Source organism: Oreochromis aureus, linkage group 11 (genome assembly GCF_013358895.1).
Source record: "Oreochromis aureus strain Israel breed Guangdong linkage group 11, ZZ_aureus, whole genome shotgun sequence".
Taxonomy (NCBI): Eukaryota; Metazoa; Chordata; class Actinopteri; order Cichliformes; family Cichlidae; genus Oreochromis; species Oreochromis aureus.
The window spans coordinates 13,329,373-13,351,109 of NC_052952.1; the positions used below are offsets into that span (position 1 = coordinate 13,329,373).

Genomic DNA, 21,737 nt, shown 5'->3' on the forward strand with positions numbered 1-21,737 from the left:
AAACCCACTTTCTTTCTTTCTGTTTTTCCAATTTTTAAATATTGTGGTTTTCCATCACAGCTAGAATTTGGCAAACATAATGGCATGTAATCACTGTGACTGGTAAAGATGTTCTGGCGAACATGGCTGAAGCCCTGATGTCACCTGGTCAAAACTAAAGTATGACTGCAAAAACGGAACCACAGTTTGGACAGATGTTGACGTCTCCACAGACAACATAGGTCCTACAAAGTGAGAAGTATAGATGTGGTTATTACAATGAAGGGAATAATGCATCTGTCTTCATATAGTCTTTAAACAATGACAACTTAATTGGTTAGTATACTATTGTGAACAGCCAACCACACACCATATTCTCAGTATTAACAAAGTTCAAAGAGTCCCATCAACCACTAAAATATAGTTGTACATGTGTTCTTTAATATGTTGTAATAAAGAAACTGTTGAGAGATGATATTTATTTGTTGTTATTTACAAATCATCTGACTGCTACAGTCACCTGGAATAAAGTCATAGGGGTGGTTTGTAGATGCCACTCAACATCCAAATGTCTTAGTTTTTAGTCAGGAGCCAAGAAGCGCAGTCAATATCAGATCTCTGCTTTTCTTACAGAATTGAGAAATTAACATTAAGAAGCTTGAAGCGAAATGCTGAAAGTGATTCAGCAACGTAGACATGTGATCAGAGTGCTTTGTTCTAATTCGCTATTTTCATGAAAATGCTTAATTTAGAAGCTTAAATTAGATGCTCGTAAATTAGATGTTATACACAGTTTTAACTCTAAACAAATCATCTTCTGTTTTTTGTTTTGTTTTTTTGTTAACTGGAAGGACCTCAACAGGAACTTGATCTACTTGAGGTTTTAAAGTGGTGGATGAAACTACTTATCAGGAGAAAATCAAACGTCAGCAATAACAAGAGTGAGCATCACTGTCAGTAGTGTTAGACTCAGTAATAATTCCCAGATTATGAAAATAATCTACTACCAGGGTAAGAGGAGGGAAGCTTTTGATGTTACTGCATATGTGATTCTGTTAGGATCTGTTTGGGTTCAAGTGATGTCAATTTTGTCATCGGATGCTGAACGCAAAGTTCAGGGAAGACATCTGCATACCAACCAAATGTCTGTGGCTGCGCAGACTTGTCTGCAGGGACTCTACATTACAATCCAGCGCTGTGAATGTGCTCGAGACAGTGAACATCAAATAGTATAACAGCAGTGACTAACAGGGTGTGGTGTCTTCTGCTGTTCGTGTCAACAACAGAGTATAATCGACCTTATAGTGCCAGCTTAAACTCTAAGCTGAGGCAAAAGCAGGCTTGTTGAAATGACATGCTAAAATTCAGCCTTTTGTAGCACAAACTGTTAGAAAACGGTGGTCATACTTAATGTTTTATATATGAATTTGAGCCAACGAGCATTTGAAATAGCAGACTAAAAGACTAACATAAAAAAATACTGGATAACTCAGCTGAACTACCAAGTTCAGCTTCTTCCCTATGTGCTCATGAACAGATGCAGACAGATCTTTGGAATTTTTTTTTAAATATATTTGTTCAATTTAAGCAGGAATTCCCTTCAGATGAATTCTACTTTTCAAAGTAGACTTTGTTAAGAAGGGTGATCATTGTAAGGTTACAATAACTACAAAATTCGTCATGTCAAAAACAGACACGGAATGATAAAAATACAGAAAGTCACAACAAGCAAGGAACATAATGCAAAGTCTAGCTTAGCAATAGAAGCTGTGCTCTAAAAGTATGAAGAGCGTTAAATCCTCCCAGAGAGACAAAAGCTTTCAGGGTTTTTTCTGAAGGTTTTTTGTGACTGAGCTGCAAAATAACACAACTCTGTTCTACCAAGTTCAGAAAACATCCTGGGTACCCCAAAGAGGAACCACCTGGAGGAGCGAATGTCATACCAGCTGTTGGAGAGCGATAAGAGATCACACACACAAGTTGCTGGGTTCACACCATGCCCTGGTGGATAAAAATATATCAACGCTGTTGTGTCCTTAGGTTAAATGAAGGCCACAAAATCACATCATAACATAAACAGTGATATGTTCTGACTCTAATTTTACCTTCAGATTTACTGCTGACCCTCCAGTTCACATGCGTTTCTGCCCACAGACGGTCCAGTTTTTCTTACCTAACATTACAGACTTTAGTGAAAAAAAACAACAAACAGATGAAAACTGCCAGTTTGAACAAAGCTTTTTTCATGGCAGTATTAGTATTTTTTGCAAATGCAAATGTTTCTTTATGATTATTTATTCTCTTTTTATCTGATATGTCTGAATTGAGTGCAGTAAATGGTGCAGTAATTGTGTTATTTCGTTTTTGTTTTTTGTCATATAAAATATGTCAGATTTGGCGTGTTTATAATTTTACATCAGTCGAATTACACTGAAAAGTTAATATATAAAGGATTCTATTATTGCTTATTACTTATTATCTTTAACTGTTCAAATATTTTCATTTATTTCACAATAAAATGGTTGCACAGATGCTCAAATATCTTCCGATTGCACTTTGAACAAACCTGATGGAAGTCAATGAAAGATCATGTCCTGATTTGTATTATTATTCTCTGACTCTCACTACATGTGCTGAAAAGACTTGTACTGTACTCCTTTCAAAAAACATTTACAGCCTCCTCCAGAGTAAATAGACATGGACTCCAGCTAACACAGTACACTAACAGCATGCAGTCATTATAGATTAATGTGGTTGTTCTACAGCAACCACCAGAAATGGGATTATGCACTTGACTTGAGAGGGGTAAGAAAACAGAATTTAGTTGACTGCAATCTACAGTCTACTGACATCTAGTGGCGAGATTTTACAGACTGTGCCTTTAAACCCTGGAAAAATAAATACATTTTTAAGACATGTTGCTAGAGAAGTCCCATGTTCCTGTAGGTGAACAAAGCTTGCTAAATGATCCAGTCTGTGTTCAGAGATTAAACAGAATGATTTTTGAGTGAGACCAGTGGAAGTGTTACATTGAGCATCATGCTTCCAGAATTGTGTTCATATTTCCACTTCTTTGTCATTTCAGATCATTTTTTTTCTCATTTGTTTCTGTATCTATTCTTAGTACACACCAAAGAGCAATGTTGTATTTATGAAGAAATATGTGCAAACCACCTCTTTACTGTTCCATGACTACAAGAGGAACATGAAGTATTCAAGGTGCTCCACTGAAAGATAAACACTCGCTTAATGACTGGGTGGATCAGTAAATCAAAACACACATTTCCATTCACCTGTGCTGATGACAGATTAACTGTTTTAAATGAAACACACACTGGCAGTTTGGGTGAAATTTTATCACATAATTGTTGAGTGTGTAAAGAGGCGTCCTGCTCTGACGACTCCACTCCACTGCAGATATAAGCAGTTACTCTGCAAGACTCTGACTTTTTCCTCCATCCTTGGAGGAACCAAACTGCATCTTTTCTTTCAAAGCTTGTTCAGTTTGACCTGCAGGTGAGTCCACACAGGTGAGTCTGCGACATCTCACGCAGCTCCTAAAGGCTATGTCGTTTTTATCTCAGTCTGAGTCTGTGGTATATTAAAATAAATGCCAGTAACATGTAAACTATTATAAAATAAATAATAGAACAAATGTAATCAATGGAAGTCTATGGATTCTATATATATATATTTAATGTAAAAAAAAAAAAAGTTGATAAACTTATAATCATCTGTTTCTGTCTGAAAGGTAACAGCAGCGCTTCAGTGTCAGATCAGAGGTGAGAGAAAAATTAAAAAAAAACAAAGTTGCATATCTCCAAAGTCATTAATATGTGTATCAATTTCTAACTTTAATAAGTCATTGCTTTAAAAGAGCTTAGAAATATAGAATAATAAATATAATTAACACACAAAAATTTATATCTGTGTGTCTTAATTCAATTCAGTTTTATTTAAACAGTGCCAAATCACAACAAGAGTCGCATCTTTCTAGCATCATTGTAAGGTAGACCCTACAATAATAATACAGAGAAAAACCCAACAATCATATGACCCCTGTGAGCAAGCGCGTTGGTGACAGTGGGAAGGAAAAACTCTCTTTTAACAGGAAAAACCTCAAACATAACCAGGCTCAGGGAGGGGCAGCCATCTGTTGGGGTGAGAGAAAGAAGACAGGACAAAAGGCATGTTGTCTCAGACATATTGCACATTGTACAACCAGTGTTTAGAAATCATTGAGTACTAAAAATGTAGAAGTGCTTAGAAACTCTCCATTAATGTTACTGGAGTGGAGATATCAGGGATAGGCACGGTTGTGGCACTGATTCACTCTTTAGAAATACGGTCACCCCGGTGTGTCGGCCAGAACACCACCTAAGGCCAGTCCCAGAGTATAGAAGAAGGAACTTGAGGTTTGGTTTGAGGCACTTTATTCTTACGGCTCAATTCCTGTGGCTGTAATCGCAGGGGTGTGTGTGCGGCTTTTTATCATTCACGCACACATCACATCCCACAGGAATCGGTGCACCCCCACCGGACCAACACTGCTCGTCTGACATTAAACTGCCCACCTCACTAACTGGATGATGTCACCAGGCAGTGGGCTGGATCAAACTAACAGAAGGTTAAATATTAAATGAACAGTATCTAAACTTATATAAACTTACAAACACCTGTATTACAACTCAAATAGAATTGTCCTGTGAACTTTGGGCCCTTTTATACAGTTACAGATATATGAACATCATAAGAGGTGAAAAGGCTGTTATCTATTCAGTTTAAATTCTTTCTTTATTTTTAGAATATATATATTTTTTAATGCCAATCATTACCGTAGACAGCTGAATGAAATTATACCACCCTGTTAGGTCAGACCTGAGCACTGCACAGCCTCCTGTACAACACTCCTGAAGGATACATGCTTTCAGAGCAAAACACTGCATAGTTTAAGAGTACCACTGATGTAAGCTGGTCGTGAAATGCTACACTGTGACTAATGAGGCACCTTGGACCAAATGAGGATAAATACCAGCACCTTTTACCTCAGCCAAGCATCACAAAGGAGCTGACAGAAGGCAGTCAAAGGATCTAACCAACGTAAACCATTCAACCTTCCTGAAAATGAAGACATAACATGTTGCAGTTGCAGGGGCCCTTCAGGAGTGCTCTGCTACATTTGCTGAAGAAACAGGCCGACTTAAATTCATGAATGAGCAGCCAAGACACTAACATCTGGTTTTCTTTAAACAGCCACAAGAACTAGGGGAGGCAACAAGCAATGACAGTCCAGTTGCAACTGTGAGTCAGCTAACATCAGGAGATGTTAGCTGACTCACAGTTGGTGTGCTCAATTCAATCAATTAAAACAATGACTGCAAACTCACTTAAATATAAGTGTGTGTGTGTGTGTGTGTGTGTGTGTATGTGTGGTTCTTTTAAAACATATTTTCCCAATTGCCTCTTTCCACAGGAGAAAAGGGGGGAGAAAGATGCTAACGGATCATACTGCAGGCTCTTGACATTTTGCTCTTGTCTTTCACACAAAATCAAACACAGTATCAAACAGAATCCTGTTAGGTGTTACTTTTGCTTCAGACAGTAGATTGTTTTATCCGTGCTTTTACTGACTACTGAAACTTATGGAAGCCCATTTCCACCACACAAAAAAAAGTATCCATAACTCAAAATTTCGAGTTATCTTTCTCGAGATTTCGACTTATTAACTCAAAATTTTGACTTATTTTCTTGAAATTTCGACTTATAAACTCAAAATTTCAACATATTAACTCAAAATTTTGAGAAAAGTAACTCGAAATTTTGAGTTAGCTCTGCCAATCAGTAATCTATGTGGAAGGCGCACTCAAAACCGGATCACAACAAATTGGCGTTCTCAAGAGTACGTTTGCTGATAGGAGCGCCATGTGATTCTGCTAATAACACAAGGATTTCATCATTTGTGAAGCCACGCTGAAAATAATCAGCAATTTGTGCATTCATGACTGGCTGTAATACTGGTAGCTTAGCTGTAGCATTTGGAGCTGAGGGCTTCAGCTTCCGGGTAACAAGGAAATGACATCATTCACGTAGATTACTGATTGGCAGCGCTAACTCGAAATTTCGAGTTACTCAAAATTTTGAGAAAAGTAAGTCAAAATTTTGAGCTCCTTTTCTCAGAATTTGGAATTAATAACTCGAAATTTCGATAAGATAACTTGAAATTTCGAGTTATGGATACTTTTTTTTTAGTGGCAGAAATGGGCTTCCATAGAAATCGCTCCTGTGGGGGGGGGAAAGCTGTAAACAGGAAAATAAACAAAGCGGGTGGCTTAGAGCAGGTTTATGAATGCTCATATGATTTATCACATCATTGGACACTGCACTAGTACTGCTACTTTACAGTATTACTAGTGCATCATTCAAGATAAATATAACCAAGGTTGTTAGGATAAACACATTAAGTGAGCTTGATTAGCAAAGCTAATGCTAAATTTTTAAAAAGGACTTGAATAAATAATGTCCGTAAATGTTCTTACAAAGACAGTCATTACAGTTAGCAAGATGTGATAGCCCCTAATCCAAAAGTCCCCAGTGCTGCACTTACCCTCAGGAAAGAGTGGAGCAGATGAACAGCGGTCAAGAAAGAAAAACAAAATACACACACACACACACACACACACACACACTCACAGATTCTTGGATTTATTCGTAAGCTGTTTCAGTACATAAATGAATTGCTCCACGTGTTGTGTAGGTGCACAGACAAAACCAAAAGGCAAAAGCCCTTAAATGAAACCCATTACACAGTAATTACACAGCTATTCACAATGAGTGCTCAACAATAAGTTAAATATAGGAACACCATAAGAGGGTGGATCGATTAATAGATGGAGGGATGGACTCAATAGTGAGCAATTGCAAAACAAACAACTGCAGCACCATTATATATCCATCTTCTTTACAAAATAATTTTGTGTGTTATGCGTGTTTGTCATTATATCTCAAAGAATCAGCATTACTTTCCTTTTGCTTTGGTATTTGAGGACAAACTATGGTGAACAAGCAAATGCAGGCTTGCCTTTCACTTGGAATTTCCAAGCTGCAGGCTCAAGCATAGATGCTGGGAATACAGAGTGTTGCAAGTTCACCTGTGACAGCAGGCAGAACCATTGTGAGTTATGAGCAACAAAACGTGTCCCAGCTGCTTAAACAACATTGAGCAGTACACCAGACAGGTTTTAGAAAATAAATACAGCAGCCAAGGAAGAGTTAAGAGATAATAATTCTGTTTAGATGTAGGCCTTCTTTTGTTTTATGTACAGTAACTGTAAATGTTGCATACACTGTGGTTCTATGAGGCACTTTTACTGTGAGTCTGACAGGTTTTAGAAATTAGAACCATCAACTAAGACAGAGTTAAGATGTGATATAACAACTTAGTTTATGCAAATGTAAGTCTGTCTTTGCTGGTTCACACACAGCTATAAATCCAGTATGCTTGTATTAGGCACTTTATACTGTGTATGAAATCTAAACATAGAAGAAAGAGTTTATAGATTTCCTTTAACTCAACTACAGAAGGGCATTCTCTACAGGACTCAACGCTTCCATGCAGTGCTTTCAGAATATTGGTTATATGCTTATCTCATCATTCTCAAATGAACTCAGAAGTGACATCCACAGTTTGACAGATTGAATCTGAGTATTTAAAAAGTTATTATCTGCAGCAAATAAAGAGTTGAGATCCTGATCTTTTTTCATTCGTTTGGTTGGTTTAAAGAATTCTTTCATGAGCCATTAAACTTTTTGAAGTCATTATAAGGAAACAAAGTATCAAAGAATACTGATATAAATAGTACATATTTTGGTTCTTCATTAAAAGTATAAGAATGATGCTTGAAAATAGAAACTTGGAGTTGCAGAGCAAAGAAACAAACATGGATAATTTCCCATTTCCGGTGCAGTGGAATTTCCCAGTCCCAGTGATGCAAGACTGCGAGTGCTTGTTTCTCTGTGTGTGAACACTGTCCAGCCCACCCCACAAGAAAGTGGTTATGGGAATGGATGGATGGATGTATAATAGTCATTTTTACAAGTCTGACAAAGGAAAAAGCTACATTTAAAATTACAACAAAAATGCATATTATACTTAAATGACCTTAAAGTTTATTCTGATAAACTGTGTAATACAAGCATGTAGGTGATGCAGTAACTGAGGAAACAATGTGACTAAAACAGTATAATCTCACAAATCTTCTGTGTCCACTGTGTCCACTAATATCTGCTCACGTGCTGCTGCTGGATAGTCCATGCTCATTGGCTCCTCCCTCCTGCTCCTGCTAATGAATTGAGTGCAGTAGAAACCACATTGTAGCATTGAAACAAACATTTGCAGCTTGTAAGCTAATACACTTGGTTAAAGTCAAGTTCTTACTTCAGTGACTGGGACAGCAGAGCTCTGCTGAACACAGATGAATGTGAGCACGACGGCCACTGCAACTGCAACACTGAACGTCTTCATCTTAGGAGGCTTTGAGAGGCTCAAGTTTGACTCTTTCTCCTGGTCTGGATGATTGTTGTGAGCTGAGTCCTTCTGTCTGATGGTAAATGTGTGCAGAAGTGCTGATATTTATACTGATTTGGGCCCCTGCTGCCTCGTCACTCACAGCTCTTACTCTACCTGATTTCAGGAACATTCAAAATACCTGATTTCAGGAGCAAGCTTGCAACATCCTTGACTTCTAAAACATTTATGAATGAACTTGTCAAGGCACTTTATAGAAAGAAAAAACAGTAGGAGAAAAACTGGTAAAAATAACAAAATTAGTGAAAACAGTATCTAACTTATTGGAAGATTCACAAGACATTCTTAACCATAAATAAGCATACACAGTGTTTTAATGCTTGATTTAACATTTTGAATGAACTGTAAAGAAAATAAACCAACTTGAACTTTTCTTTTTTTTTTTTTTTTAAAAGCATGCTTGGTAACCAATGAACCAGTCCATCAGCTCAAAGCTATTGCACATTACTGCATTTTTGTCATAATTAGTGGTAATATTGAAAGATGATGAAATGCTCTGTACTCATATAATTACAAATATGGGAAAATTCAACCTGATGTAAAACTCATTGTGGTTCTGTTCTCGTATTCAAAAATATTTTGCATATACAGAAATGAATAATGCTGTGAGCTCTATTAACACGTAATGAAACAACATCAGTTTTGAAAAGCACCAAAGGATATCTTCATGATGACTTTATGAAAGAGCACTAGTAATAATTTTTTTTTGACAGTTTGACAATTTTTGACAGTTACTGTTAAGCTGCTCACCTTACTTTTGCTATCAATGACTTGGCTCTATTAACAGGTTGTACCACATACTATATGGGCAAGAGTATGAGGCCACAACTCTTAACTGGCATCAGCACAAAAAGTGTACATCAGGAGCTTCATGTCACTGGTTTCCATTAATGTTTCATTCTTGTCAGACAGAAACAGAAACAAACAGCACATGTTGTAGTATAGTGCCACTGAAGTTTAATATAATAACATACTGTAGTTCCAAATGCTGCACTGTTCACTGTTACAGCAGGATCACCAGATGAAGAAACACTGTCAGACTTTAACAAATGCTAAGCAGTCAAATCATTTCAGGTATAACCGTCTATATTTAGTGGTTAATGTGAGAATCGCAGGTAGATATTCTCAGAATCTGCAGCACAATCCACAGACACCAGAATTGCAGCAGCCGCAGCAAAAGCGACACTTGATGCCACGCTTCTGTCTGTGGTACGGCATCTGTGTGAAAGAGGACAAGAGCAGAGAGTTTATCTTCAGCCGTAAGTCACTTCATTCTCTCTATTTTTACGTAAAGCTGTGAGTGCAGAGTCTATTTTAAACATCTGCCTGCATTTGAGAGATCTCACAATAACTGTCTGAATTCATTTATTGAATTAAACACACCAGCCATGAGTCAGCTGATACCTCCTGATGTTCAGCAGCTGGACCGTCATTGTTCACAGCCTCTTGTAGCTCTTGCAGTTCTCGTATCTGTAGAGAAAGAAAACAGATCTTAGCATCTTCACAACAAATTCATGCAGAAGAAGCACATTACATGAATTTAAAAGAGTCTGTTACCTCAGCAAATGTGGCAGAGCTCTGCTGAATGCAAATACAGATGAGTGCAACGGCCACTGCAACTAACTGAACGCCTTCATCTTCAGGAGGTTTGAGTGGTTTAAGGTGGTCAGATCCTTTGACTCTCTCGTTGACTCTTGTCAGCTCCTTTGTGATGGTTGACTGAGGGAAAAGGTGCTGGTATTTATACTCATTTGCTCCACTGCTGCCTCGTCACTCAGAGTACAGAAACTACTGTCGGGAACACGCTTGCATCAATAGGACTGGGAAAACCCATATATTTAAACATCCGAAGAAAAGGTCAAAGTTCATGCCGACTGAGAAAAGTACAGATTTTCTCATTCCTCAGGAATTTCCCATTCCCAGAATTTCATAGCATAGGAAAATAAGGAATTTTGCAATGTTCCTGAAATCAGGTAGAGTAAGAGCTGTGAGTGACGAGGCAGCAGGGGCCCAAATCAGTATAAATATCAGCACTTCTGCACACATTTACCATCAGACAGAAGGACTCAGCTCACAACAATCATCCAGACCAGGAGAAAGAGTCAAACTTGAGCCTCTCAAAGCCTCCTAAGATGAAGACGTTCAGTGTTGCAGTTGCAGTGGCCGTCGTGCTCACATTCATCTGTGTTCAGCAGAGCTCTGCTGTCCCAGTCACTGAAGTAAGAACTTGACTTTAACCAAGTGTATTAGCTTACAAGCTGCAAATGTTTGTTTCAATGCTACAATGTGGTTTCTACTGCACTCAATTCATTAGCAGGAGCAGGAGCTGGAGGAGCCAATGAGCATGGACTATCCAGCAGCAGCACATGAGGAGGCATCAGTGGACTCATGGAAGGTAAGTAACACTAACTGAATGAATGTGGCCAAATTACTTCAGCTAAATGAAAGTGTTTGTTAGAGCAGGTGAAAATAAAGAGCAGTGATGCTGCTGCAGATGAACTCTGTGCTCATGTCTCTTGTGTTTCCCACAGATGCTGTATAACAGCAGACACAAGCGTGGCATCAAGTGTCGCTTTTGCTGTGGCTGCTGCACCCCCGGTATCTGTGGAGTTTGCTGCAGGTTCTGAGGATTCCTGCTCCCACAACCACTCAGTATTAAACTGTATGTCACAGACTATGTGTGAGATTATACTGTTTTAGTCACATTGTGTCCTCAGTTACTGCCTCAACTACATGCTTGTATTACACAGTTTATCACAATAAACTTTATGGTCATTTAGATATAATGTGCAGGTGGTTACATATGGTTAAAATGATTCAAATGCAGTAAGTATACACGTTTTTCATATAAATATAGTCCATAACTTGATTTGGTCTGTAGCCCACATAATTAAACACTTTAGTTACATAAAACATGTGAGTTTTGATGTTATGTACTGTATAGCCTGTATAATAAATAAATATGTAGCCCAATAAGTATAAAATGCAGAAAGCTACACAACATGGGGCGGTTCATTTACAAACACAGGTCTAACTTGAGTTTCACAGTTTTTTGTTAGAAAATAATCAAATTGTTAAATGCTTAAAGTACACAAAATGTCAGAGATCTGCACTGTCATGAACAAAAATTTAAACCTAATTTTTCGTGATTTGTTGGATTAACCCTCTGAGGTCTGAATCCCAGGCTGTGCACATCAACATCACAGATTTGTACAAATAAAGTTTATAACAAAGACATGTTAAATATTAAGCACTGAAAACAGCTTGGTTGTTGTTGTTTGGAACGTCATTTAATGCATGTTGTTTGGTTGCCATAGTGATGCCTTGATGCTAAAATGACATCACAGCATTTAAACATGTTTTGGATGAAAACATCAGCATATGAAAACAGAACTGAAGAGACACTGCAACCAAAGCAGACGACTAGTGAAATTTCTACGTTTCCCTGAGGATTAACTGCTCTGCAATTTACCAAGAACTAAAGTAAGCTCAGATTTCAGTTTATAAACTTAAGATCATTTACTTAAATATAAAGCCTGATTTTCCTGCTGGCCAGGACAGTATTTATGTACTTTACATTGTGAGAAACTGAGGCTACGTCCACATGTACACGGCTATGTTTGAAGCTTTGTCTATGCATTTGAAGCTTTGTCTATGCATTTGGGCCTCTCGTCCACACCTAAACAGCATATTGAGTCACTGAAAGGTGAGATTTTTAAAAACTCCTGCCAGGGTGGAGATTTTTGAAAAGTACGTTTTTGTGTTTATGTGTGGACGAGGAAAACGGAGATTTACTCAGGCAATGTCAAAAGTGTGCGCCGTTTTTGACGTCACGCTGTGGCCACGTTATTGTTTACATCAGATCAATTTCTACAATGGCCGATGTAGACAAAATACTGTTGCTGTTAATCTTAGTAATTTACAAAAAATTACATTCATGTATGCTATATGCATTTTGTCAAAAAAAGCACATTCGCTGAACATTCTGAGTTGAGGTTTAGTGATCATTGTTGTTTTGTGTTCCTTGTAGTCAAAATGAATGGAAGAGGAGATGAATCACAAAATAACCGTAATGGTAAGCACATGTACTCAGTCTTGAAATTGATGAAAAACTGATTTTCAGCAGATATTTATGAATGCTAATTAAAAGATAAAATGATCTTGCAGGCCGACAGGTTAACCCAGAAAATCTTCCAAGTGGAGATCAGGAACCAGCTTATGAACCAGCTTATGAAGCAGCTTATGAACCTGTTGGTGGATTCTGGGGTTTACTGAACAGTCTTCATCGTGCTCTCTATAATATCTATTTTTCGAGGCTGAATGAGCTGTTAGATGAATTAGAGGAACGATATGATGTCTTTGACATTGACAATCTCAATGACGGCAATGTTAACAATGTAAACATTAACAATATTAATGTGAGAGACAATAATGCCAATGTTGACAACAATGAACTGCATGATGATCATAATGCTGTTGTTGTCGACATTGAAAATGATGATTCTGATGAGGCATTTGAAGACTGTGAGGATGTTCACCAGTACATCCCAGAAGAGGATCCTCAGCCAGGTCTATCCAGGAGGAGGCCTAGAGAGATGGATGAAGAAGATGTGGAACCAAACAAAAGATTCAGATGGAGCGAGGAGTTTTCTGATGATGACTCTGACTTCATCTCTGCCTGCGACACTGATAGCGAGAGCAGTAGTGATGAACTTTTTGAAGACGCACTTGAAGAGTTTGACAACCATGAAACTGGAGGCTCGAGGAAGCGGTCCCGAGAGGATTTTGAGGAAGAAGAGGAAAACTCGCGTGTTTGCAAACTTCGGAGATGTTCAGATGAGTCCACCAGCACCAGTGATGACAACTAACACTATTCCGACGGCGTTTTCAGTATCCTTTTAGCAGGCTGATGGCCTACTCATGTGACCCTGAATCCTCCTTGCAGGCTGCAATAAGCTGGGCATACACTGTGCGATTTCTTCAGTCGCGTTATTCAGCTCCTGCTCAAACTGTCCGATTGACTCGCAGGGGCTAGAAGCTCGTAGGTCACGATGCAGGGTCTCACACTATACGGCCCGATGCTCTGTGCGACCTGAGTGCTCACACTGTGCGTCCATAGCATGAAGGTTAAAACACAAAATCTTACACTATTTTCACTGTTGTTGCAGTCGCGATAATTTTGTGAGGTCACGTCGAAAAGGCTCGGATGACCTTGCCAAAGTTCTACAAGTCGTGCCTCCATCGCTTGTGTCCGGATCACACGCCGCACTGCCGTGCTGTTCTGTCTTTTCGCTTTTATTTCTGTGTTTGCGCGTGCGCAGTGTGAGACGCTGCGTTGACACCCTCACGATGGCCGACAGGATTTCAAACAGGTTTGATTTCCTTACGACCAAACGATTGATGATTGGGAGCCGGTCGTGAGGTGTTAATCGCTTCTCGTTACCCCATTTATACGATGCACGACACGTGATTAAGGCCAAACTCGGGCCGATCCCCAAAACGGTCGCACGACTGAAAAATCGGCTCAAAATGGGCCAAAAATCGCACAGTATATGCCCAGCATTAGGCTGCCGGGGGATTCCCATCATGCACTGGATGTTTCTTCTTCACCCTCTATGTGTTAATAGACCTCTCTGTGCTTAATTGTACTTGTTTTTAACCTCTGTCTCTCTTCCACAGCATGTTTTTATCCTGTTTTCCTTGCCCCTTCCCAACCGGTCGCGGCAGATGGCCGCCCCTCCCTGAGCCTGGTTCTGCTGGAGGTTTCTTCCTGTTAAAAGGGAGTTTTTCCTTCCCACTGTCGCCAAAGTGCTTGCTCATAGGGGGTCATTTGATTGTTGGGTTTTTCTTTGTAAGTATACCTTACAATATAAAGCGCCTTGAGGAGACTGTTGCTGTCATTTGGCGCTCTATAAATAAAATTGAATTGAATTGAAAATTGAATGGATGTCACTGTGTAGAGATATTCCCTCCATAGAAGGCTTAGACCCAAATGCAGATTCAATGCACATGGTTAAACTTTTTATAAGACTTTGTTTAAAGAGAGGGAATGGAGAACGTGGCTAGAGCTAGGAGTGTCAGCAGAGAGCAGGAACCAGAGGAAAAGCTATCAAGAGACTGATCCCCTGGGTCGTGATGGGAACAATCCAACGGGAATTCTCCATCCATCAGTCAGCGTGATGCCTAAAACTTTATTCAGATGTAAATATATTACATTTTTAAATAAAGATCATTGAATATGAAAAAAATCATCAGTGTTTTTAATGACACTGCATTTCATTCATGTGTCTCTATTGGACAGTGTTGTAGAAGTTACAGGAGATAGGAATCAGTTCCAGCTTGGCCTGATGTTTGATCACGTTTGGTTGGACTGGCTTTGAGCCTGCTTGTGATACGCTACATCCACATGATGCAGCTACTCGAGCTTTTTTTGAAGTGTCGTGAAATATTTTTGCTTACATGTTCTGCAGAACTGATGCAGCGCACATATAGTACAGATATTATCTGAAACGGCATTATACAGTGTTACACCTAATTTATAGTTTCACCACAGTGCAACGTCTCTCAGTATTGTTGAGATGTGTTCTATTATTATGTCCAGTATCAAATTTCTGCTGTACACAAATCTTTCTATTCTCTCTTTTTCTTCTATGTGAGGGATTCCTGCATTAATCATGCAGCCTAGAAACTTCATATGCACACTGTGAAAACACCTCCAAATGAATTCAGTGAAAGGTTGTCAAGATAAGGTCGTCTAAAACATTTATGAATGAACTTGTATAGAAAGTGTTTGGAGTAAACAGTATCTAACACTTCTACATTCTTTAAAAACAAGTATGCTTGATTTAACTTTCTAATAACCAATGAACCAGTCCATCAGCTCAAAGCTTTTGCACATTACTGCATTTTTGTCATAATTAGTGGTAATATTGAATGATGATGAAATGCTCTGTACTCATATAATTACAAATATGGGAAAATATGCTCACTTTACTTTTGCTATCAATGACTTGGCTCTATTAACAGGTTGTACCACATATTATATGGGCAAGAGTATGAGGCCACAACTCTTAACTGGCATCAGCACAAAAAGTGTACATCAGGAGCTTCATGTCACTGGTTTCCATTAATGTTTCATTCTTGTCAGACAGAAACAGAAACAAACAGCACATGTTGTAGTATAGTGCCACTGAAGTTTAATATAATAACATACTGTAGTTCCAAATGCTGCACTGTTCACTGTTACAGCAGGATCACCAGATGAAGAAACACTGTCAGACTTTAACAAATGCTAAGCAGTCAAATCATTTCAGGTATAACCGTCTATATTTAGTGGTTAATGTGAGAATCGCAGGTAGATATTCTCAGAATCTGCAGCACAATCCACAGACACCAGAATTGCAGCAGCCGCAGCAAAAGCGACACTTGATGCCACGCTTCTGTCTGTGGTACGGCATCTGTGTGAAAGAGGACAAGAGCAGAGAGTTTATCTTCAGCCGTAAGTCACTTCATTCTCTCTATTTTTACGTAAAGCTGTGAGTGCAGAGTCTATTTTAAACATCTGCCTGCATTTGAGAGATCTCACAATAACTGTCTGAATTCATTTATTGAATTAAACACACCAGCCATGAGTCAGCTGATACCTCCTGATGTTCAGCAGCTGGACCGTCATTGTTCACAGCCTCTTGTAGCTCTTGCAGTTCTCGTATCTGTAGAGAAAGAAAACAGATCTTAGCATCTTCACAACAAATTCATGCAGAAGAAGCACATTACATGAATTTAAGAGTCTGTTACCTCAGCAAATGTGGCAGAGCTCTGCTGAATGCAAATACAGATGAGTGCAACGGCCACTGCAACTAACTGAACGCCTTCATCTTCAGGAGGTTTGAGTGGTTTAAGGTGGTCAGATCCTTTGACTCTCTCGTTGACTCTTGTCAGCTCCTTTGTGATGGTTGACTGAGGGAAAAGGTGCTGGTATTTATACTCATTTGCTCCACTGCTGCCTCGTCACTCAGAGTACAGAAACTACTGTCGGGAACACGCTTGCATCAATAGGACTGGGAAAACCCATATATTTAAACATCCGAAGAAAAGGTCAAAGTTCATGCCGACTGAGAAAAGTACAGATTTTCTCATTCCTCAGGAATTTCCCATTCCCAGAATTTCATAGCATAGGAAAATAAGGAATTTTGCAATGTTCCTGAAATCAGGTAGAGTAAGAGCTGTGAGTGACGAGGCAGCAGGGGCCCAAATCAGTATAAATATCAGCACTTCTGCACACATTTACCATCAGACAGAAGGACTCAGCTCACAACAATCATCCAGACCAGGAGAAAGAGTCAAACTTGAGCCTCTCAAAGCCTCCTAAGATGAAGACGTTCAGTGTTGCAGTTGCAGTGGCCGTCGTGCTCACATTCATCTGTGTTCAGCAGAGCTCTGCTGTCCCAGTCACTGAAGTAAGAACTTGACTTTAACCAAGTGTATTAGCTTACAAGCTGCAAATGTTTGTTTCAATGCTACAATGTGGTTTCTACTGCACTCAATTCATTAGCAGGAGCAGGAGCTGGAGGAGCCAATGAGCATGGACTATCCAGCAGCAGCACATGAGGAGGCATCAGTGGACTCATGGAAGGTAAGTAACACTAACTGAATGAATGTGGCCAAATTACTTCAGCTAAATGAAAGTGTTTGTTAGAGCAGGTGAAAATAAAGAGCAGTGATGCTGCTGCAGATGAACTCTGTGCTCCATCTATCGTCCGATAACGATATAAATCACAAAAATGTAACATTTTCTGTAAATTCTGTGAATGTCGGGCAGCTCGACTTGCGTGAAGTGTTTCCAGCTGGGCGTCGCGCACCTGGAGTCGAGTGTTTTAACTGATGCATGAAACGATACATTTTTAGACATAGGTTGTAACGGCCACCGTTTTCTTTGTAAGTATTTATTACACAGCGTGCTGCGGGGAAAAGCCTGTTCTAACGTTTGAGTCTAAGGTTTATTTTTTAGCACCTGACGGCTCTTTTTTGCTTCTCATCCGTAAATACTCTGCATCTTTCACGTGATTCAGTTTATTTTGAAAAGTCTCAACAGGATCTTGAGCTTTATTGTGAAAGGTTTATGTGGAAAATAAACAAGCGGACACGAGGTGGTTTTACTGTCGTTGTTGCCAACGACAACGCATACAAACAAGCGCTTGTCCATCTGTAGTGTGGTTGTATTAAACATAAGAGAAAGAGAGAACTTTAGGAAATTAATATAGCCACTACAGTGACTATCAAAATAATGAAAAAATATTGCCGTAAACAGTTTATTTTGCGACACCACGAAACAAACGATAGCGTAAAATGAAACGATAGACGTTTTTCTATCGTCATCCGATATATATCGTTATATCGAACAGCCCTATGCAGTGTTGATATATCTTTGGTCAGGTGTTAAGTAATAGCCTCCGTAATTTCTTTGAGCCTGCGGGAGTTCGACGTGTATAGGGAAGCGCTGTATAAGGTTCCCGTTATTGATGTTTGGGTGGTTGACCGGCACAAATTTTCTCCTGTTACTTTCTCGCCATCCCTGACGTGTTCTCCGATGTTTTTTCCCTGCCAATTTGAGCATCACGGCACAGCTTCTGTATCACGTGGTATAAGGCTCCGCCCATGTCATTTGTTGAGCAGGAAGGGTGAGCGCTTGTTTTCATGCAGATTACGTCCCGGATCAAAATGCAGTACAATCGTCGTCGTCTTTTTTTTTTTTTTTTTTTTTAAATCGTTGTCATTTGGAAATGAGATCGCACATAAGTATGAATCAAGATCGCGATTTTCTAACGATTAATCGTGCAGCCCTAGTGCTCATGTCTCTTGTGTTTCCCACAGATGCTGTATAACAGCAGACACAAGCGTGGCATCAAGTGTCGCTTTTGCTGTGGCTGCTGCACCCCCGGTATCTGTGGAGTTTGCTGCAGGTTCTGAGGATTCCTGCTCCCACAACCACTCAGTATTAACAAACTGTATGTCACAGACAATGTGTGAGATTATACTGTTTTAGTCACATTGTGTCCTCAGTTACTGCCTCAACTACATGCTTGTATTACACAGTTTATCACAATAAACTTTATGGTCATTTAGATATAATGTGCAGGTGGTTACATATGGTTAAAATGATTCAAATGCAGTAAGTATACACGTTTTCATATAAATATAGTCCATAACTTGATTTGGTCTGTAGCCCACATAATTAAACACTTTAGTGACATAAAACATGTGAGTTTTGATGTTATGTACTGTATAGCCTGTATAATAAATAAATATGTAGCCCAATAAGTATAAAATCCAGAAAGCTACACAACATGGGGCGGTTCATTTACAAACACAGGTCTAACTTGAGTTTCACACAGTTTTTGTTAGAAAATAATCAAATTGTTAAATGCTTATGTAACACCCGTCCCACGTTCTATTGAGAGGGGCCCTGGGTTCCTGTTGTTACTTTCCTACTGATACTCCCTTTTTAATGCTTATGGTACAAAATATGCAATAAAACTACACTATATGGAAATAAATCACACACAAGCAGGTCAATTATAAAGTTAACTCCACTTTAGTGAATGATTAATTAACAGTGTTGGGTAAGTTACTTTAAATTAGTAACTTAGTTACATTACTAGTTACTTGTCTAAAAAGTAACTCAGTTACTTCAAGTTACTCGTTACTTTCAAAGTAACTAGTTACTAGGAAAGTAACTTTGGTTTTACTCAGAAATTCTCTTGTTAATGTGTTGCTTCCGTAACTGGATACCCAGCAAGATTGCCAGTCTTCTAGCTTGCTTACTTGCCACAAGTGCACTGTGCCACCTACCAATAGAAAGGAAAACATAATGTGCACATTTCCACGAGAGAAATCACGCCTGGACCGTCGTTGACCGCCGCCATGATTCTAGCCTGCTTTTTACATCCAACACAAAACTGCAGTCGTGGTGCTTTTGATTGTACTCAGAACTTGGAAATTCTGCCTTCTGAATAGGAAGATGTAGGTAACACCAGACTGCAGATGAGCTGCATACAGAGCTGGACTGGGACAAAAAATAGTCCCGGCATTTTGACTAGAGACCGCCCACCATTATAGGAAAAATCATAAAGCCTTTGAATGAAAATAAACACTGTTGTGACAGTGATGTACACTGTTCTGATGGTATATATGTATCAATCTATCAGTTGTTTGTTGTAAGACTCAGATAATTATTTTTTTTAAAGCGAGACATTTTAAATGAGAATAATAAAGAAAAGTATTTCCTTGTGCCCCCTTTCCCTGTTAATGCCCTACCTGCCCCCCTGGCATCACTTTGCTAGATCCGCCCCTGCACAGTTACCAGCTGTCAGCTACATAGAAAAGGATCCTGGTGTTATTTGTCTCTCAGAAACAGCTCATAACTTCCTTCAACTCATTCATGTCACCTAAAAGGTAAACCTGTTTCTCCATCACCTGTTCAGCTCTGATGATTCAGTAAGGACATCTCCTGGTTTCATCTGCATGTTTCCTCTCACCAGATAACCAAACCGACATCATGACCAGCAGCTTTACAGCTGTGGCTCCAGCAAACATCAGCTGATACTAGAAATTAATATTAAATACATTCTAACAACAGCTGATCAAGCTTAAACGTGCTGCTGTTGTTTAACGCGACATCCGCTGGTTTCCTCTTTCTGGCGCAAAGTGGGCAATAAACAAGAGAGAAAAGCCGATCAGCTGATCATTGATCAGTTTCGTGATTGAAGTAGAAACAGGAGAGGAGAGAATGAGAGAAGAAGAGGCAGCTGTGCAGCTTCAGCTTTGTGTCTTTTTCATTGTAGCTGAAGTCCGGGACAAACTGTGTTGCTTTTCACCTCAGTACGTAAACGCGTAATATTTTCTCTGAATACCAGACGATTCTGTTTTTACGGGACGGTTGGCAACTCTAATAATTAACCGTATGAACAAAATAAAGTTCAACATCAGTAACATAGCACCCACCCAGCTGTATAGAAACTCCGTCATGCAAGCTAGCACGCAGTACGAAAAAGTCATCATACCGAAAATAAACTCCACCTAAACTTGGTTTATATCTGACTCAGATAGACTGCAGGTCATAACTTCTTACCTGAAGTTCAGTTCACCTGACACGCAGACCGCGGCCGCTTCGGGTCTCTCCTCTTGCCTCCTTTTCCTTCATCCACCTGCTGGCTTCCACCACTTGCTAATGTTATTGAATCTGTGGAAGCTCTGCGATATCCACCACGTAAGTAACGAGTAACGAGCCTATCTAAATCCCAGTAACGAGTAACGCGTTCCTGGTTTTGGCATAATAACTAGTTACCGTGCTCGTTACCACAATAATAACGTAGTTACTGTAACGCGTTACTTAATAACGCGTTAGTCCCAACACTGTTAATTAATAACACAAAAGAAAATAAGTAAAATCAATAAAGCTTGTTAAACAATGGTATGGTATCTACTTCAACAGAAACAAAATCATCAAATAATATTGTGGGCCCACACGCACTCTCAACACACACACACACACCTCAAGTCTTTCTGCTAGCAAAACCCTCGTTGCAGGCCTGAGTCGTGGCTCGGGTGCGTTGGGACCTAAAACAATATGGTCGCTTCACTTGTTGCCAAGCAGTAAAATAAAAAGCACGTGCAAACAGTACTCACACCTCCAGGCAGTTCAAGGGGATAGCAGGGGAAACTGGGTCAAGGCTACCAGCAGGCCGCGGCAGCAGCACTCAGTCGTCCTCTCCACGTGCTCCCACGTGAACACATAACTTCAGCACACCAGTAGAAGGGACCTCTCTGACACGCCAGCAAGACGTCCGTCTCCTCCTACTGAATCACACAACCCCGCTAAATGCCAATTCACATGAGATAACATTCAATCTTAGCATTAGCTTAATTAATAAAACAGAGCAGAACAAGAGCTTAGCGAATATGCTAGCGGCTATGTTAGCAGTTGTGCTAGATGGCTAATCGCGGTTAGCAGTTAGTCCATTTTACACAATAACATAGGGTACAAGTGTCAGACAAAATTCACATTTACCTCACAGTAGGGTACAACAGCTTTTCACTCCAGTTAACTATCCGTCAATCCGAAAATATGTCTGTCAGCGCCTTCTATGAACTCTGCGTTCACTCGACACTGTTCAGC

The 21,737-nt window shown here is 39.5% G+C and overlaps 4 protein-coding genes and 1 long non-coding RNA gene across 13 annotated transcripts; 3 read left to right on the forward strand and 2 right to left on the reverse strand.

Moving 5' to 3' along the window:
* Window positions 1–9,497: 9,497 nt before the first annotated feature.
* On the reverse strand, window positions 9,498–10,333 carry LOC120442626 (hepcidin-like; the record flags this gene model as incomplete). The annotated part of the gene is made up of 3 exons (XM_039619488.1): window positions 9,498–9,781; window positions 9,947–10,033; window positions 10,121–10,333. Coding segments are annotated over 3 exons (393 nt in total), but the record flags the coding sequence as incomplete, so codon positions are not given.
* A 75-nt stretch (window positions 10,334–10,408) lies between these two features.
* Window positions 10,409–11,342, forward strand: LOC120442510 (hepcidin-like). 4 transcript variants are annotated; one of them, XM_039619074.1, is made up of 3 exons: window positions 10,409–10,782; window positions 10,881–10,958; window positions 11,095–11,342. In XM_039619074.1, exons 1-3 carry the CDS (start codon window positions 10,696–10,698, stop codon window positions 11,188–11,190), a joined length of 261 nt encoding a protein of 86 aa, XP_039475008.1. In that variant the 5' UTR covers window positions 10,409–10,695; the 3' UTR covers window positions 11,191–11,342. The 4 variants fall into 4 exon arrangements, with proteins under 4 accessions (XP_039475008.1, XP_039475010.1, XP_039475007.1 ...); XM_039619076.1 differs by having other exon boundaries at window positions 10,410–10,782; window positions 10,887–10,958; XM_039619073.1 differs by having other exon boundaries at window positions 10,412–10,782; window positions 10,878–10,958.
* Window positions 11,343–11,636: 294 nt separating this feature from the next.
* LOC120442627 lies at window positions 11,637–13,431 on the forward strand. Its single transcript, XM_039619489.1, has 3 exons — window positions 11,637–12,046; window positions 12,594–12,638; window positions 12,731–13,431. The coding sequence occupies exons 2-3, from the start codon at window positions 12,599–12,601 to the stop codon at window positions 13,429–13,431; spliced, it is 741 nt and encodes a 246-aa protein (XP_039475423.1). The 5' UTR covers window positions 11,637–12,046; window positions 12,594–12,598.
* A 2,305-nt stretch (window positions 13,432–15,736) lies between these two features.
* Window positions 15,737–21,696, reverse strand: LOC116312454. Of its 3 annotated transcripts, none has more exons than XR_005614850.1 (4): window positions 21,630–21,696; window positions 21,248–21,418; window positions 16,186–16,272; window positions 15,737–16,020 (listed from the first exon to the last, which is right to left on the reverse strand). It is a non-coding gene; the product is annotated as an uncharacterized LOC116312454 (long non-coding RNA). The 3 variants fall into 3 exon arrangements; XR_005614851.1 differs by having other exon boundaries at window positions 16,207–16,272; window positions 21,114–21,418; XR_005614849.1 differs by having other exon boundaries at window positions 21,114–21,418.
* LOC120442664 (hepcidin-like) lies at window positions 16,646–18,684 on the forward strand. 4 transcript variants are annotated; one of them, XM_039619594.1, is made up of 3 exons: window positions 16,646–17,019; window positions 17,118–17,195; window positions 18,434–18,684. In XM_039619594.1, the coding sequence occupies exons 1-3, from the start codon at window positions 16,933–16,935 to the stop codon at window positions 18,527–18,529; spliced, it is 261 nt and encodes an 86-aa protein (XP_039475528.1). In that variant the 5' UTR covers window positions 16,646–16,932; the 3' UTR covers window positions 18,530–18,684. The 4 variants fall into 4 exon arrangements, with proteins under 4 accessions (XP_039475528.1, XP_039475530.1, XP_039475527.1 ...); XM_039619596.1 differs by having other exon boundaries at window positions 16,647–17,019; window positions 17,124–17,195; XM_039619593.1 differs by having other exon boundaries at window positions 16,649–17,019; window positions 17,115–17,195.
* Window positions 21,697–21,737: the final 41 nt, after the last annotated feature.

Bases quoted from the DNA above. Each gene is read 5' to 3' on its own strand.
- LOC120442664 (XM_039619593.1), top strand. From the start codon at position 16,933: ATGAAGACGTTCAGTGTTGCAGTTGCAGTGGCCGTCGTGCTCACATTC. The intron at 17,020-17,114 runs GTAAGAACTTGA...TCAATTCATTAG, and splicing joins CTGCTGTCCCAGTCACTGAA to CAGGAGCAGGAGCTGGAGGA. The intron at 17,196-18,433 runs GTAAGTAACACT...TGTTTCCCACAG, and splicing joins CATCAGTGGACTCATGGAAG to ATGCTGTATAACAGCAGACA.
- LOC120442510 (XM_039619073.1), top strand. From the start codon at position 10,696: ATGAAGACGTTCAGTGTTGCAGTTGCAGTGGCCGTCGTGCTCACATTC. The intron at 10,783-10,877 runs GTAAGAACTTGA...TCAATTCATTAG, and splicing joins CTGCTGTCCCAGTCACTGAA to CAGGAGCAGGAGCTGGAGGA. The intron at 10,959-11,094 runs GTAAGTAACACT...TGTTTCCCACAG, and splicing joins CATCAGTGGACTCATGGAAG to ATGCTGTATAACAGCAGACA.
- LOC120442627 (XM_039619489.1), top strand. From the start codon at position 12,599: ATGAATGGAAGAGGAGATGAATCACAAAATAACCGTAATG. The intron at 12,639-12,730 runs GTAAGCACATGT...ATGATCTTGCAG, and splicing joins ATCACAAAATAACCGTAATG to GCCGACAGGTTAACCCAGAA.